General features: G+C 41.9%; 1 protein-coding gene across 5 annotated transcripts in view; it reads left to right on the forward strand.

Moving 5' to 3' along the window:
• Window positions 1-14,167, forward strand: part of LOC124422129 (ecdysone-induced protein 78C) — a 77,766-nt gene that overhangs the window by 6,261 nt on the left and 57,338 nt on the right. For 2 of the 5 annotated variants that reach the window (XM_046958165.1, XM_046958168.1), the window contains exon 3: window positions 4,738-6,832. The exons of 1 other annotated variant lie outside the window; for it this stretch is intronic. In XM_046958165.1, the coding sequence (XP_046814121.1) occupies window positions 6,550-6,832 (283 nt within the window). In that variant the 5' untranslated portion in view covers window positions 4,738-6,549. Of the gene's footprint in view, window positions 1-1,130; window positions 1,913-2,962; window positions 3,066-4,737; window positions 6,833-14,167 lie in introns of those variants that run through there. 2 more of the 5 variants (XM_046958167.1, XM_046958166.1) reach the window with 2 other exon arrangements.

A 14,167-nucleotide genomic window follows, 5' to 3' on the forward strand; every position in this document is an offset into this window, starting at 1 on the left:
TTCTCGTAAAACGCTCGTTGTCGCTCCTACCGGCCATCTTCGATCCTACTTCGGTACTCGATCAGAAAACGCGTTACTCTTTATCGAAGATAAGTCGTTGAACCGATCAAAGAATCTTTGCCTTCGTGGATAAGAACGTAGGAAATCGTTTATACGATCGATCCTTACCTTATCGATCCTCAATTCAATAATCAATGAGAGATAACACTTCTTCAACCATTCGCTTTGATATTTTACAATTTTTTTTTTTCGACCATTGATCTATTACTTGTCGTAATTTTCATAAGTTAACAAATATCTCTTTCTATTATTGTTTCTTTTTGTTTGTCTCCTTTTCTCTCATTCTCCCCCTTTCCTCTCTCTCTTCGGCCTTACGAAGATGAGCGGCATAAAGTGCCGGTACAAATTCTGTTTTAGCAACGGGTCGAACGCGGCCGGCCTGCCGTCCGTTCGGTTCTCCTGGCGCTTCTCTCTCTCTCTCTCTCTCTCTCTCTCTCTCTCTCTCTCTCTCTCTCTCTCTCTATCCGGCGAGAGGTCAATGAACCGCGCGGCTCGCTGGCGAACCTAGTTGGTCCACTCGTTTCCCCCACCATCGAGAGAAGTCCACCGCGATCCTTCCCCCACTATTCTGTAGAGCGGGAGTCGGTCCACGTTTACTCCCCACCGGTTGGCGATCCGACCGACGTCGGCGTCGTCGACGTCGTTGTTGCTGCCGTCGACGACGACGCTGACGACGTTGACGACGACGACGACGACGACGACGACGACGACGTGGTTTCTCCCCTCTTTCTCCTCCTCGCTCTTTCTTTCTCTTTCTCACTTGGGGACGGGATCACTCGTCCACCTCCAGGACTCACCTCCGACCCGTTCGCTCGATTCTCCCTCTCCCTCTTTCTCTCCCTTCTCCTCCTCGACGAAGCTCGACGATGCCTCCTCGACGACGGTCTACGAGTCGGCCGAGTCGCGCGATGCCGTAACACGTACGGCGGTACGCTGCTTTTACTTACCTCACAGGTAAGCCCTCAAGAAGGAAGGGGGGAGGGAAAGAGAGAGAGAGAGAGAGAGAGAGAGAGAGAGATAGAAGGAGGGGAGGGAAGGTACTTTGAGAAGGAGGTAGAGGAGGAGGAGGTGGAGGAGAAAGACAGGGAGAGAAGTCGCTCTCTCGGTACTCGCGCGATACGAAGGAGAGGCGAGTCGCCGGCCCGTACGTTACACACACCGTGTGTGCCGTGACTCGCGACAAACGCACGTGATCGCGAGAGGGCACCGAGAGGGCTCCTCTCTCTCGCGAGTCCTTAATTCTCTCTTTCTTCCAAAACGCTCTTTCCCGTTCGAATCCCAACGAGGGATTCTCTCGCGCGTGTACCTTTTTCTCTCTCTCTCCTTGTACACACCGTGTTTACGCACACGCGACGCGATGAAATCGTTCGGTGATCGAAGACGCGATCGCCATTCCGAGACATCGACGATCAACGAAGATCGAAGCTCTTTCTTCGTCGCGTGCCGATCACGTTAAGGATATTATTTCGATTTTGGATAGTGGAAAAGAGAATCGATAGAAGAGAGAGAGAGAGAGAGAGAGAGAGGAAGAGAGAAAAAGAGGGACAGATATATATATATATATATATAGAGAGAGAGAGAGAGAGGATAAATAGAAAAAAAATAGACGAAGAGTGATATTGTGGCAGGTGTGAATGAAGCTTTAAGCGGAACCAGTCACGCTTCACGATTCTCGAGCGCTCCTCTTCGTCCTCGTCCTCTCTCTCTTCGCGAACCGTGCATCGTGCCATCGTCCTGTTATCCTGCCGAGCCTAAGGACGGCCGCGCGCGCGCGTCCTCACTCTACGCGAGATCGGAGGATCGTTGTTCGTCCTCTGGATGCACGGAGAATTAACGGTGACGTCTACGACAGGTAAATCTAGCCGAAAACTTCTTCTTCTTCTACGACTACTAGTACTATTACTTTTACTTCTACTAGTACTATTACTACTACTACTACTACTACTACTATTACTACTACTATGCATCACCTCCTCTTCTTCCTCTTCCTCGTTCTCGTCGTCGTCCTCTTCCTCCTCCTCCTCTTCCTCCTTCTCTTATTATTCTTTCACGATTCTCACCTACCAATCGCGAATCGACGTGTTTGTTCTTAGGTCATTCTCCCGTACAAGTTACGAGAGTTCGTTGCGCTCTCCTTCGCGATCGACGCGTTAGAATCCCGATTCTATTTCTAAAAGTAGTAGGGATATTCGATTATTGAACGATCGATCGTGCTTTGCATCATGATACTACCTAAAAGTTAAGAGTTATGCCTAGGTAACAGGCATTATATTACGACGATCCTAATATAAAGAATAATTTGTTTACTCGTATTAGTACGAGATAATATTTCTCAATTTATGTATCGCCCCTTCTGTTATTATTTTATGCATATCCTTTCGTAATACTATTCTCGATAAGAAGCACGTGGCCCTCGTGTATACGAATCTTGGTATATATCACATCGTTCGTGAAACTAACGTTATAATTCGTAGTCACCAAGAGAGAGAGAGAGAGAGAGAGAGAAAGAAAGAAAAAGACGAAGGCAGCTTCGATTTTGATAACCGGAGGAGCAAGGTGAACGCACTGAGTTGTGACGCGGATGGAACGCGGAAACCGGGCACAGGCGTTGTGCGAGACAAATGACCATCGTCTGCCAGGCCGCGAAAGCGCCGCTCGGATGAGCCTCTCTTAAAACCGTCCTCCTACTTTAAACTAGTCAACTTTGCGAATTTCCTCGGATATTATATGTTACCACTCTATCTAGCGGAGTAACATTTGTTTCTTCTTTTTCTTCTTCTTCTTCTTCGTACATAAAGAAGAAACGATCTTCGTTCACGGTCCACCTCTTCCCTACGTCTCTCTTTCTCCTCCTCCTCATCCTCCTTCTTTACAGACAACTTATATAGGCCTTCGTGTATAGGTATACCTATCGTATTTTCACCGTCGGGCCAAACGGTGAGTCAGCCTGGCGAATAAATCATCACCAGATCGGCCGTTTCGTCGTCACGGTCCATCGTGCTTAGGTACGATTCCCTTTGCGATATAAATCGATTCCCATCTTGGCACTTCTCCTACAAAAATCCTTTCGATTCAACCGTCGTCTCTTATCGGTGCCGCGATCGTCGATTTATTTCGTCGCAATATCGGGTACCGTATTTTCAACTTAGAAACGATCACGTTTTACCCTACGAATACGTGATAAATGTTACGAGTAAATCTTTATTCGAATAAGTAACTAAATAAAAATTTATCTGATCTGAACGACATCTAGCTTTGTATTTAACTCAATCAAATTTATCATCTATCTCTATCCTTTGATCTTTTAATATACATATGTATATCGCGTCTCTATCTACGTGTATAGTATGTATCATTCTCGCTAGAGAATCACGGCGAGGTGTATCGTTAGAAAATTAAGAATATGGGTAAAGAAAATTACAACGAACGAAGAGAACAGAGAGAGAGAGAGAGAGAGAGAGAGAGAGAGAGAGAGAGAGAGAGAGAGAGAGGGAGGGAGGGAGCGAAAAAAGAGGGGCTTACGAGTGGTGAGAAAAAGGGGCATCGCGAACGAAGAGACATAAAGAGAGATAGAGATACAGAGACAGAGAGAGAGAGAGAGAGAGAGAAAGAGTATGTTGGTGAGGGATTCGGGGAGGTGGAAAGACGCACAGGTGAGAGGGAGAGGACAAAGGAGGTGGATAGGGGAGAAAGGTAGGAAGGAGAGAAGGGGGGGCATGGCGTAAATGTTGGCGAAGGGAGGGGCTGCAAGTCGCGAGGAAGGAGGGACGAGCCAAGAGGAAGTCAACGTCCGAAGATTACGGCAATGACATTCGCTTTTTCTCATTCTCCTCCTCGTCTTTCTCTCGCGCTTCTTCGTTGTCCACCTCTCTCTCTCTCTCTCTCTCTCTCTCTCTCTCTCTCTCTTTCTATCTCGCTGTCTTTCTGTCTCTTTTTATCTCTTTTCTCTTTTTTTTTCCTGTACGTCCTTATCTCTTTTTCGTTCGAATTTTACCAATCTTTTCCCGTTTCTTTTTCCCTAGCGTTCTCCAGGCGACACTGTCGTTCTTCCCTTATTTCGTTTCGTCTCTTTTTCGATCCTTTTTGTCCATTCCTCTCTCTCTCTCTCTCTCTCTTTTTCTATTCGCGCGTTACGCGGACGGACACACAAGAGAGAAAGAAATCTTCCGCGTTCGCTCGAGACTCCTCGATGGTGGAAAGACGGACGCTTTCGCGTTCGCTGGAATCCGATAAACGATCGTTTGCTTTACGATCGGTCGAGCTGTCGTGAGCGAACGTGCGATAGTAAATTTCATGTTGAATAAAAGTGCGTGTATATGTGTGTCCGTGTGCCTAACGTGTGTTATTCTTTGTTTAACTGTGTGTATGTGTCTGTATGTGTGTGCACGCGCTTTAGTGTATGCATACGTGGGAGAAAGAGAGAAAACCGAATGCGAATGGAGTACGAGCTAAAATATACGTCTCTTTTTTCGATAACTCGAGGACACGTTCTTCTTTTATCCTCCTACCCCATCTTTCTTTTCCACACATTTCATTGTACAAATCAATCAATCAATCGATCAATCATTTTTCTAATTCTTCATTTTTCCAAATAGCGCGATTTACTTTCTTCCTTTCGATTTTCTGCTTTTTTGCCCTTAGTTTCTGATTTTCTTTTCGTTTTGATTTTACTTTCAGCAATGGATCGCACGCAATGGCGGCACCGGCAGTCGACAGATGAAACTCGGCGAAAAAGGCCGCAGTTCTTGCGTTACAAGAAAAGAGTTCTCTCGGAAGAGAGGAACGAAGAGTGAAGGGTGGGAGAGAAGTGAGAGAGAAAGAAAGAGAAAGAGAGAAAGAAAGAGAGAGAGAGGTGGTTTTTAAGAAGTGGAAGGAGAAGAAACGGAAGGAGAAGGAAACTAAACGCGAACGGGCTATTACATACAGAAGCGATCGTTTCCGATCTCGAAAATAATGGGTTGAACCCTCGCGTCGTTAAATTCGCAAGAGAAAAAAAAGAAAGGAAGAGAGAAAGAGAGAGAGAGAGAGAGAGAGTGAAAGAGAGAGAGAGAGAGAAAGAGAGAGAGACAGAGCGAGAGAAAACTAGAGGCTCGTTCATCGACCAAGAGGATGATGATCGCGACAAAATGGTCCCGAGCGAAGATGATGCCGAGCGTCGTAAAAAGCGTCCCTAGCAACGTCGTTTTATGGATCTATGCGATATAAAAAGATATATATATATACATATATGTATATATGTATATATATATATATATAATATATACGTAGATCTATACGAGTAAATAATTGCATATGTATATATATGTATATATATATACATATACATATATGTATATATATATATGCATATGCATACACACTCTTATGGACATACAACGAGAAAGAGCGAGAGAGGAAAGAGTGAGAGAGAGAGAGAGAGAGAGAGAGAGAGAGAGAGTGAGAGAGAGAGGAACCCCTCCCCCATCGTTTTTGAATGATGTGATGTGCTGGTGACAAGTGTGGATTTTTTCGTTTTGTTTTCAATTTCCCTGTTAAAAAAAACATCAATGTGATCGCAGAGATCATTAACACGTACGAAATAAAAAAAGAGAAAAAGAAAAAGATAAGAAATATCGCAGGAGATCATAACGAGTCGGTAAAAGTATATCGAAGTTAGCTCATATTGAAATCGGCTCTCGTGTGATCCTCCGAACGGAGCGATTTCTTTATTTATTTATTTCTTACAATTGTTTATCGAACGAACGAAGGAACGTGCGCGTTCTACTTCCTCGTTCGTAAAATCCCGGAACTCGGATCCATCTTCGATATATATATCTTCGTCGAATCATCGATAATGTTCATCGAACTTTATCATCCCAATCTACGATTTCGATTTTGATACGATTTTTCGTTACGTTTTGTTTTGTTTTTGTTTTCTTTCTTTCTTTTTTTTTCTTTTTTCTTTCTCTTTTCTTCTTTCCATTCGCTCGCGTATTCGGGAGGGTTTTACGAGGACAACAAAGACGAGACACGAAGTCGAGTCGTCTACGATTCAAGTGACCGAAGGGGGGGACCTTAAATTTCCATCTCGACGATATGAAGAGGAAGGATCTTACGAGGAAGAGAGAAGGATTGTCAGGAATTGTATACTTTGAGATAGTTTTTTCGAAGAGGATATAAAATCCTGTCGCCTTTGGTAAAGTGTTCCTTTCCTTTCAAAAGGAATAAATATACTGAAAAGAAAAGGAAACAGAAGAAGTAAACTGAGAAAGAGAGGGACTAGAACGTAAACGTTGACGTTCGAGATAAGTCGAGGATAAAACGAAAGAAGGAGAGAGAACAAGAGAAAGAGAGAGAGAGAGAGAGAGAGAGAGAGAGAGAGAGAGAAAGAGAAAAAGAAAAAGTCGCTATAGTCTTTGTCGAGAGTGCCGCGAGAACGCGAATGGTGAGCGACGTGCCCGTTAGCGAGGTGTACCATCGCCGGGCAGCATCATCAGTTTCCTTCGTACAATGGACGTTTTCAAAATCGACCAGTCCCTGAGCGCGGGTCTGGGTAGCGCCCCGGCGCCGGACACGCTCACTCCGGAAGTGTCCTTCGATGCCGGTAGCGAGTTCAATTTAAGCTTCTTCGACGGTCCAGAGGAGAACAGCACTCAAGGATTCAGCGATCCTGGATCGGTTGGGAGTGCGAGTGCCTCGCCACCTCCTGGTACACCAGGAACCATCGCTGCTAATCCACCGAACGCCGCGCTACCGATAGTCCAGGTGCCTTCAGGCATCGTCATTAAGCAAGGTTTGTTTCATTTCTTTCAATAATTTATCCTTTTTGTATGTATATATATATTTTTTTTTTTAATTGACAACAACAACAACAACAACAACAACAACAAGAACAACAACAAGAACAACAAGAACAACATGTGGAAAGATCGGCAACCTTTTTGCGTTTGAATCATCGTTCTTTTCTCTCTTGAACTTATTAATCGAAGACCACCGCCCTTTTATACGTGCTTTTATACATATATCTATCTATCTATCTATCTATCTATCTACATACATACATACATACATACATACATATATACATACATACATACATAAGCTTTATTTATAGATATTATATATAATACATGGAAGCAACTCCGTTTGTATCTTTTAAGCGCGGAAAACCTCGTACCAAGCTCTTTTTTCCGTAAAAGGTTATGATAGAAATGTGTGCGAGAAAGGTCGGAAGCGTATCGCGGCGTCCATAATCTCTTGGATACGCGCGGCCGCTCTCGCATCGTCGCCCGTACGTACCCTGCACGATTTCTCTTTCGATCGACCTATCCACCTTCTCTCCTCTCTTTCATTGTCTCCGCGAACGGACAAGCCGTGCCATCCTCGAGTATTCTCTACTCTTATTCTATCTTCTTCGTGGATCGAGCTACTACAACCTTGTCTCTCTCTCTTCTCTCTCTCTCTCTGTCTCCCTCTCTCTCTCTCTCTCTCTCTCTATTTGCAAATAGAGCGTCGACTGACATTTCGCTTCGTCTTCTCTCTTTTCTCACTCCCCACTTTGTACCGTCTCTCTCTCTCTCTCTCTCTCTCTCTCTCTCTCTCTCTCTCTCTCTCTCTCTCTTTCTTCTTTCTTTCTCTTTATGCGCTTACGCGAACCACATTCGCGGAAAATCTCTAAAAGCGTTTGAATTTATTACTACGATGAGCAAAGCACTAATACTAACAATTTTATTAGAGGTACAGATTTTATTTTTTTATTCTTTAATCGAAGCTTTGAATTTCGTCATTACTATGATTATATTAAGCGTTATAATAATAAATATCGAGACCGATCAAAATTGGTCCTTAACCATCAAGTGAAATTAGAACTTCGATAGTGATTTTTGCGAGCACTCTGCAAATGTCGATACGTATGTATACGACCGATCAAATTATACAGTCTCACGAAAGATAGCCTTCGGCTAGATTCGATTGATAGAGTCCGAAATCCTTAGTTTGAATTTCAAGTTTGGACAGTTTTCTTTGGGAGACGGACAGGGAGGGCAGGGGAAGGAAGTGGCGAAGGGGAATCAAGGTCCTCGTAACTTAGGACTTTTTTTTTTTTTTTCTTTTTTTTTCTGTAACATCGTATTCGAGTGTCAAGAATAACACGCTTAACTGTACCTCGATGTTATACCTAATGCAAAACGATATGTCTCGGGGTGGATGATCGATGATTTAAATCGATTCACAAGATCGAATCGAGTCGATACCACTCTGGAGAAGTAGTTTCGTTCTTACAACTTGGACGCGAGTCGACGAGTCAGCCGAGTCCGTCTCAGGTCACGATTTTATCGTCTATAACAATCGTAAAAGCAAGAATCTCGTGCCCGGAGTAGAACTTTCCTATTCGATCTGCGACGAGTATCGTGACTCGAGCAGAAAAGAAAATTTTATTATAAGAGTAGAAACGAGAGCTTTTGATAAAGCTCTCGGAGGAAGCTCTCGTAAAAATTCATTTCGTTTAGCTGGGAACGTCCATTTAGATTATTGCACCGTGACGAAAAAAAAACAAAAAGAAAAAAAAAAAGAAAAAAGAAAAAAAAGAGAAAAAAAGGAGAAAAAAGAAAAAGAAAAACTTCTTCCCCGGTGGAAAAAAAAAAGTTTCGAAAGACGAACATAGGATGGGTATCACGAGACAGAAAGTTTTTGAACAAGTAGATGTTATCACGTCGATGAAAATGGTTACATATGTATGTCTAACTAACTTGGTGACCGAGCAATTTGTTCGAAGTCAAGGATTGGCACTGATCCGTTGGTCATTGACAGTGACAGTGGCAGAACGAGGCCAGCAACGTCGAGATGCCCCGACGACAATGCTAGCTAAGCGTTACTCGTACTAAACTAAACCGACCGATTTCTTAACTCTTTAACGTTAATTTTTATATATCCCGATCATTTTCACTCTCATTTATATTTTCAAGATAAAACGTTTAGAAATATTTTTTCGTTAAATTACGTAACATCAGACGAGTAGATCGATCGATCGGACGATTACATATACACCGTCCAATATTTATTTTCATTCATTCGTTGACGCTAAATAAAGCGATATAATTAATATTCTATGTATATAAGTAATCAATAATTATCCTTTGTATTATTCTTCTCGTTCGATTGTCAGTAATAAAATATCATCGATGCAAGGAATGCAAGATAGTAAGGGACGAGAAGTTAACTTCATCGCTCGAACGTGAAGTTGACGATGATAGTCTGCAGCGATTGGCGTCCTCTTCGTGTCACGTAAAACGTCTTCCTGGAACGAAGGCCACGAGAAAGTTCGTGCCGCTGGTTCAGTGCCACGGTCACGCTACGTGCGTGGCATCGACACCGACGAAAGTAAACTAAATCCAAAGGATTACGCAATCCCGTTTTAAAAGTCATCGGACGTGTCTTCGAATGTCTCTCGCCTTCGCCTTTTCCGATTCTTTCACTCTTCTCTCTCTCTCGTTCTCTCTCTCTCTCTCTCTCTCTCTCTCTCTCTCTCCGTCATTCTAAATACAGGTTCTAAACTAAAGAAGTTATTCTTACATTTTCTTTCAACGTTAGAACGTTGAATTAGAAAAGAATTCTTTCGTTACAGTTGGCTTCTATACTTCTTTATCAAGTTCGAATTTAATCAATCACCGTGTCCTACACCGTGTTCAACGTAATTCGATTATTAGAAATAAGGTTAATCTTTCTTAAGAGAACCAATTTCGTAAAGTTTTTCAAGTAAAGCTTTCTCGTAATCGCCGAAGATAAATAGATCGTTCGATCGCGATAACGTAATAATAACCGATCGATATATCCTTCTTGGCGAAGCTAATCAACCGATGCCGATCGTAATGATGTATAGTTCGTAGAAATAATTAATTGTATTCTAACCGATAATTGCTTCAGGGTATATGGATTCTGGTAGCTTTCCTCCGGAAGTTGCTTGTTGTATGTATCGTACCATACGTACGTCGCTTTCGACGCCTCGAAGCGTCTGCATTGTTCAAAGTCACCGAGGACGAATGTTCGATGCAATTCGATACATACGAGAGTAACGTAAGTGCTTACGTTATGGTTTAAGATCAATGAATACGAGTTTCGCGATAAGGATGAACGGAATAATAATTTGATCCTCGGCGAAATGAAAAAATATTCTATCTCTTTCATTTTCGAATCTATAAGTGTCTATAAATATATTACGTATGGGTATGACAATTAGCATATACTTGATGAAAAGTGTATTATTTCGTGATATGCATTTAGTTACGTACCTGAAACGAATAACGAAGAGAGAAAAGATAAGAGTGATGGAACGTAGCTCGTGTATTAACGCAAGGATATATATTCCTTGCACTGGCAAAAAGTGATGCGGTATTCCATTATCCTCTTCGGCACGATGCAAAACCGGTCGAAATGATTGGATTTTTATTTCTCGTCTCTCTCTCTCTCTCTCTCTCTCTCTCTCTCTCTTTCTCTCTTTTGCCTTCTTTTCTACCTGGCTTCTTCGTTTCTCTTCGCACAAGAGGATCGCATACGATGAGTTTGGCGAGAAGAGAGAGAAAAAGAAAGAGGGAAAGAGAGCGAGAGCGAGAAAGAGAGAGAGAGAGAGTTTCACAAGCACATACACAAAGAATAAGCAAGTGAGTCCGCGTGAATCTACGTATGTGAACGTGTCTCTTCGAATGTGCGCGAGTGCGTTGCGTTACTGTGTGACTCATCCAGGTACATTGCACCCGGCTACCGCGTCCGGTACACAATCTCTAGCCTCTACATATATATATATATATATATATATATATATATACATATATACTTTCGTTCGATATATACTTATATATTATATATCGTATATATATTATAGCTATACTTATGCATAGATCTACATATATATATATATATATATACTTTGATCTAGCACGTGTTCGTCATTTTCCGATTTCGCAGATAAACACTTCCGTGTTATTGAATATTCAACCTAACAATAAGAGTCTGTAATTTTCTACTCGAAAATCAGTCGATATATAAAGCTTTTTCCATTAGAATTTTACGTAGATCCCTTAACGTAGATCTTTCTACGAGGAGCCGCCATTAATGCTTTTCACTGTATTTCCCAACGCACGGACACGTGTTCGCCCGAAGTAACGGCCTTCTCACTGAAATTTATGAATCCATCTCAGCTGTTTCCTACGAGTAAGAGGCACTGTATTTACTTCTTCAAGCACGATGGTACTCTATTAAATAACGCAATTATGAATCACTTTTATTTCTTTGTTACTCATCGTACATACCCACATAGACACAAATATACATACGCACACATACGCACACACACATGCATACACATGCATACACATACACACTCTTTCCCTTCAATCTCTTTCACAACATTTTTGGATTACCAATTCTCCATAGTTACTCCATCGAAGTAGTCACGGATGTTACCAGTCAGACAGTCTTTTTGGGAAGATGATCGTCGAGGTTGTTGTCGGTCGATCTGCTTCCACCTCTTAAAATTCTTCCTCGGGAAGAGAAAATCGAGCCGTGTCGAGAAGTTCTCGACACTCTTCGAGATGCTAGTGCTGGAAATCGCGTGTGAATTATTAACAGTCGGCGAGGCGTGCGGTAAATACTTCACGCGATTCGTCTTTGTCGCTCCTTAGACGTTCGGTCCACTCCTTCCGCTGTGTATTTCCTTCTCGCTTAATCCCTCTCTTGGCATCTCTCTCTCTCTCTTATCGTTGATTTCAGTCACTCCACCGGTGTGCGTCCATACCTACGCCTTCTCTCTCTCTCTCTCTCTCTCTCTCTCTCTTTCATCGTTTCTCTTTCGCTCGTACAAATCTCTCCATCTTGCTCGCACCCCAAGAGCAATGAACTCTCGGGTAGGGTATATCATCAGCGAAGTGATGCTACCAACGAACGCTCGTGTATGTCCCTATATATGCGCGCGAAGGAGTGCGTATGCGCTCACTCTACTATGCTTTCATCTATTTTCGCGTACGCATCTTTCCATGTGTATTTATCTGTTGTGTATATTATATGTCTATGTCTCTACGTCTATGTCCTCTCTGTGTCTATGTGTGTGTTTCTGTGCGCGCGCGCACGGGCACGCCCGTGAACGCGTGTGTATATGTGTCTGCTGCGTATGTATGCGCGCGTGTATATAGCTGATACCACGCGAGCGAACTTCAAGCGTGCTTTCTCGCTCTTGTCGCTTCCATTGCGAACGTAAGCCGCATTGCATAAGCATCGAATGAAGCAAATAGATCGATCGATTCAACTTTCGAACGCGATTCCGCCTTTGTCGTTATTTTTATCGTCTCTCGAACTCGTTAGTAATCTACTTCCCCTTCCACCTCTCCCTGTTCCCTCCACTCCCCACCCCCTTCGCCCTGCCACCTCCTCATCCTCTATATCTCACACTCGTAACCTCCAGATTTTTGTCATTATTTTATTCTGTCTCCTATTCTTTTTCTTCGATCGTTGACTTTTATTTTTTTTCCTCTTTCTTTTTCTTTCTACTTCTTCTTCTTTTGTTTTTCCTTTTCGTTTCGTTTTGTTGTTTTTTTTTTGTGCCTTAGAAAGTCGAAAAGGTTCGTCCGAAGGAAACTTTGATTTCACGTAGTGAAATGTAGTTTGAATACATTTACATCATATACGTATGCATGTGTATATGTATGTATGTATGTATGTATGTATGTATTTATGCGTATCTACTACATATGTCTGGGTGCGTGGGTGTATGCGTTTTGCGTAGGTGGAAGGGAGAGTTTAGAATAGTGTTAGTACAATACCACCGTTAAACAGCTTACCGGCACGAAGTGCTCATGCAACGGTGAAATTAAGCGAAATTGATTAAGATCGGTCGTTTCGCGCGTTCCCTCTCTTATTCTCTCTCTCTCTCTCTCTTTCTCTCTCTTTTTCTCTTTCCCTTTCTCCCTCCCTCTCTCTCTTTCCCTCTATTCTTCTCTCTCTCTCTCTCTCTCTCTCTCTCTCTCTCTCTCTCTATTTTCCACTGTTTCTATCCTTTTCTTTTCTTTCCTATCTATGCATTTCTATGCACGTAGGTAGACGTATACACTTCGATTCAAAAGTTTGGCTGCTCATCGCTCGAGTCTTAGAATAAACTGCGTCTATTATTTTATCCAAGTTTAGTTCTAACTTACAATCGGACAGATAAATAACTAAATACTATAAATTTTGTTGTAGTATATACGTACGCACTTGTACGCTGATAATACATAAAATATATCAAATTTCTCTATCTAAAATGTACCAAATTTTAGACAGGGGAAATGTATGTGTGTCATATGTCACAAAGATTACATCGATTCGATCTCTCTCTCTCTCTCTTTTTCTCTTTCTATTCCTAAAAAAAAAAAAAAAAAACAAGAAAAAGAAAAAAAAATGTATAATCTGACAGTCTCTACACAGAGTACTCTATATGTGCGGTTGAGTGTCGAGTAAGAAAAATATTTTTATATCCTCTGTCGTATAAAAATGTACTTTAGAAATAGGATGGATGATCGTCGTGGCCTACTTCTTCAATGTTCCCCGATAAACATGTTTACCGGGCGAGCCAAAGTTTGGTAGAAACTTTGAAATAGAAATACTAAAACGCCACTTCGCGAAGAGCAATGTGGCCCAACGAGATCTATGCATATATATATATATATATATATATATATATATTCACTCAACTATATCTCACGATGGGAGCATTGTTCGCGAGGAACAAAGGGCTTCGTCTCCGTGAGGGAGAGTGTCGCCAAGCGATTTTGTACGATCAAAAGCGAATCCAATTCGTGTGCAACGAATTAAAACGATCTATTACTTTGTTCCTTTCTTTTTATTATTTTCTTTTTTTTTCTTTTCTTTTTTTCCCTTCTTTCCTTCTTTTCTCCTTAATTTCTTCTTTCTCGACATATTGAATATATTCCATATTATTTAACATTGTCGGTATATCTAACGAGATAATAAATTCTTTTTCACGTTGCTCTTCATATCGTATATGCAATTTCAAGGCGATTAATAATTATAAATCATACTGTTCACGTGTTCTAATCAAGACGTCTTTCAACGATATGTTACGCATCGTATTTACATAATGATG

The sequence above is a fragment of the Vespa crabro genome, chromosome 2, assembly GCF_910589235.1.
Source record: "Vespa crabro chromosome 2, iyVesCrab1.2, whole genome shotgun sequence".
Classification (NCBI taxonomy): Eukaryota; Metazoa; Arthropoda; class Insecta; order Hymenoptera; family Vespidae; genus Vespa; species Vespa crabro.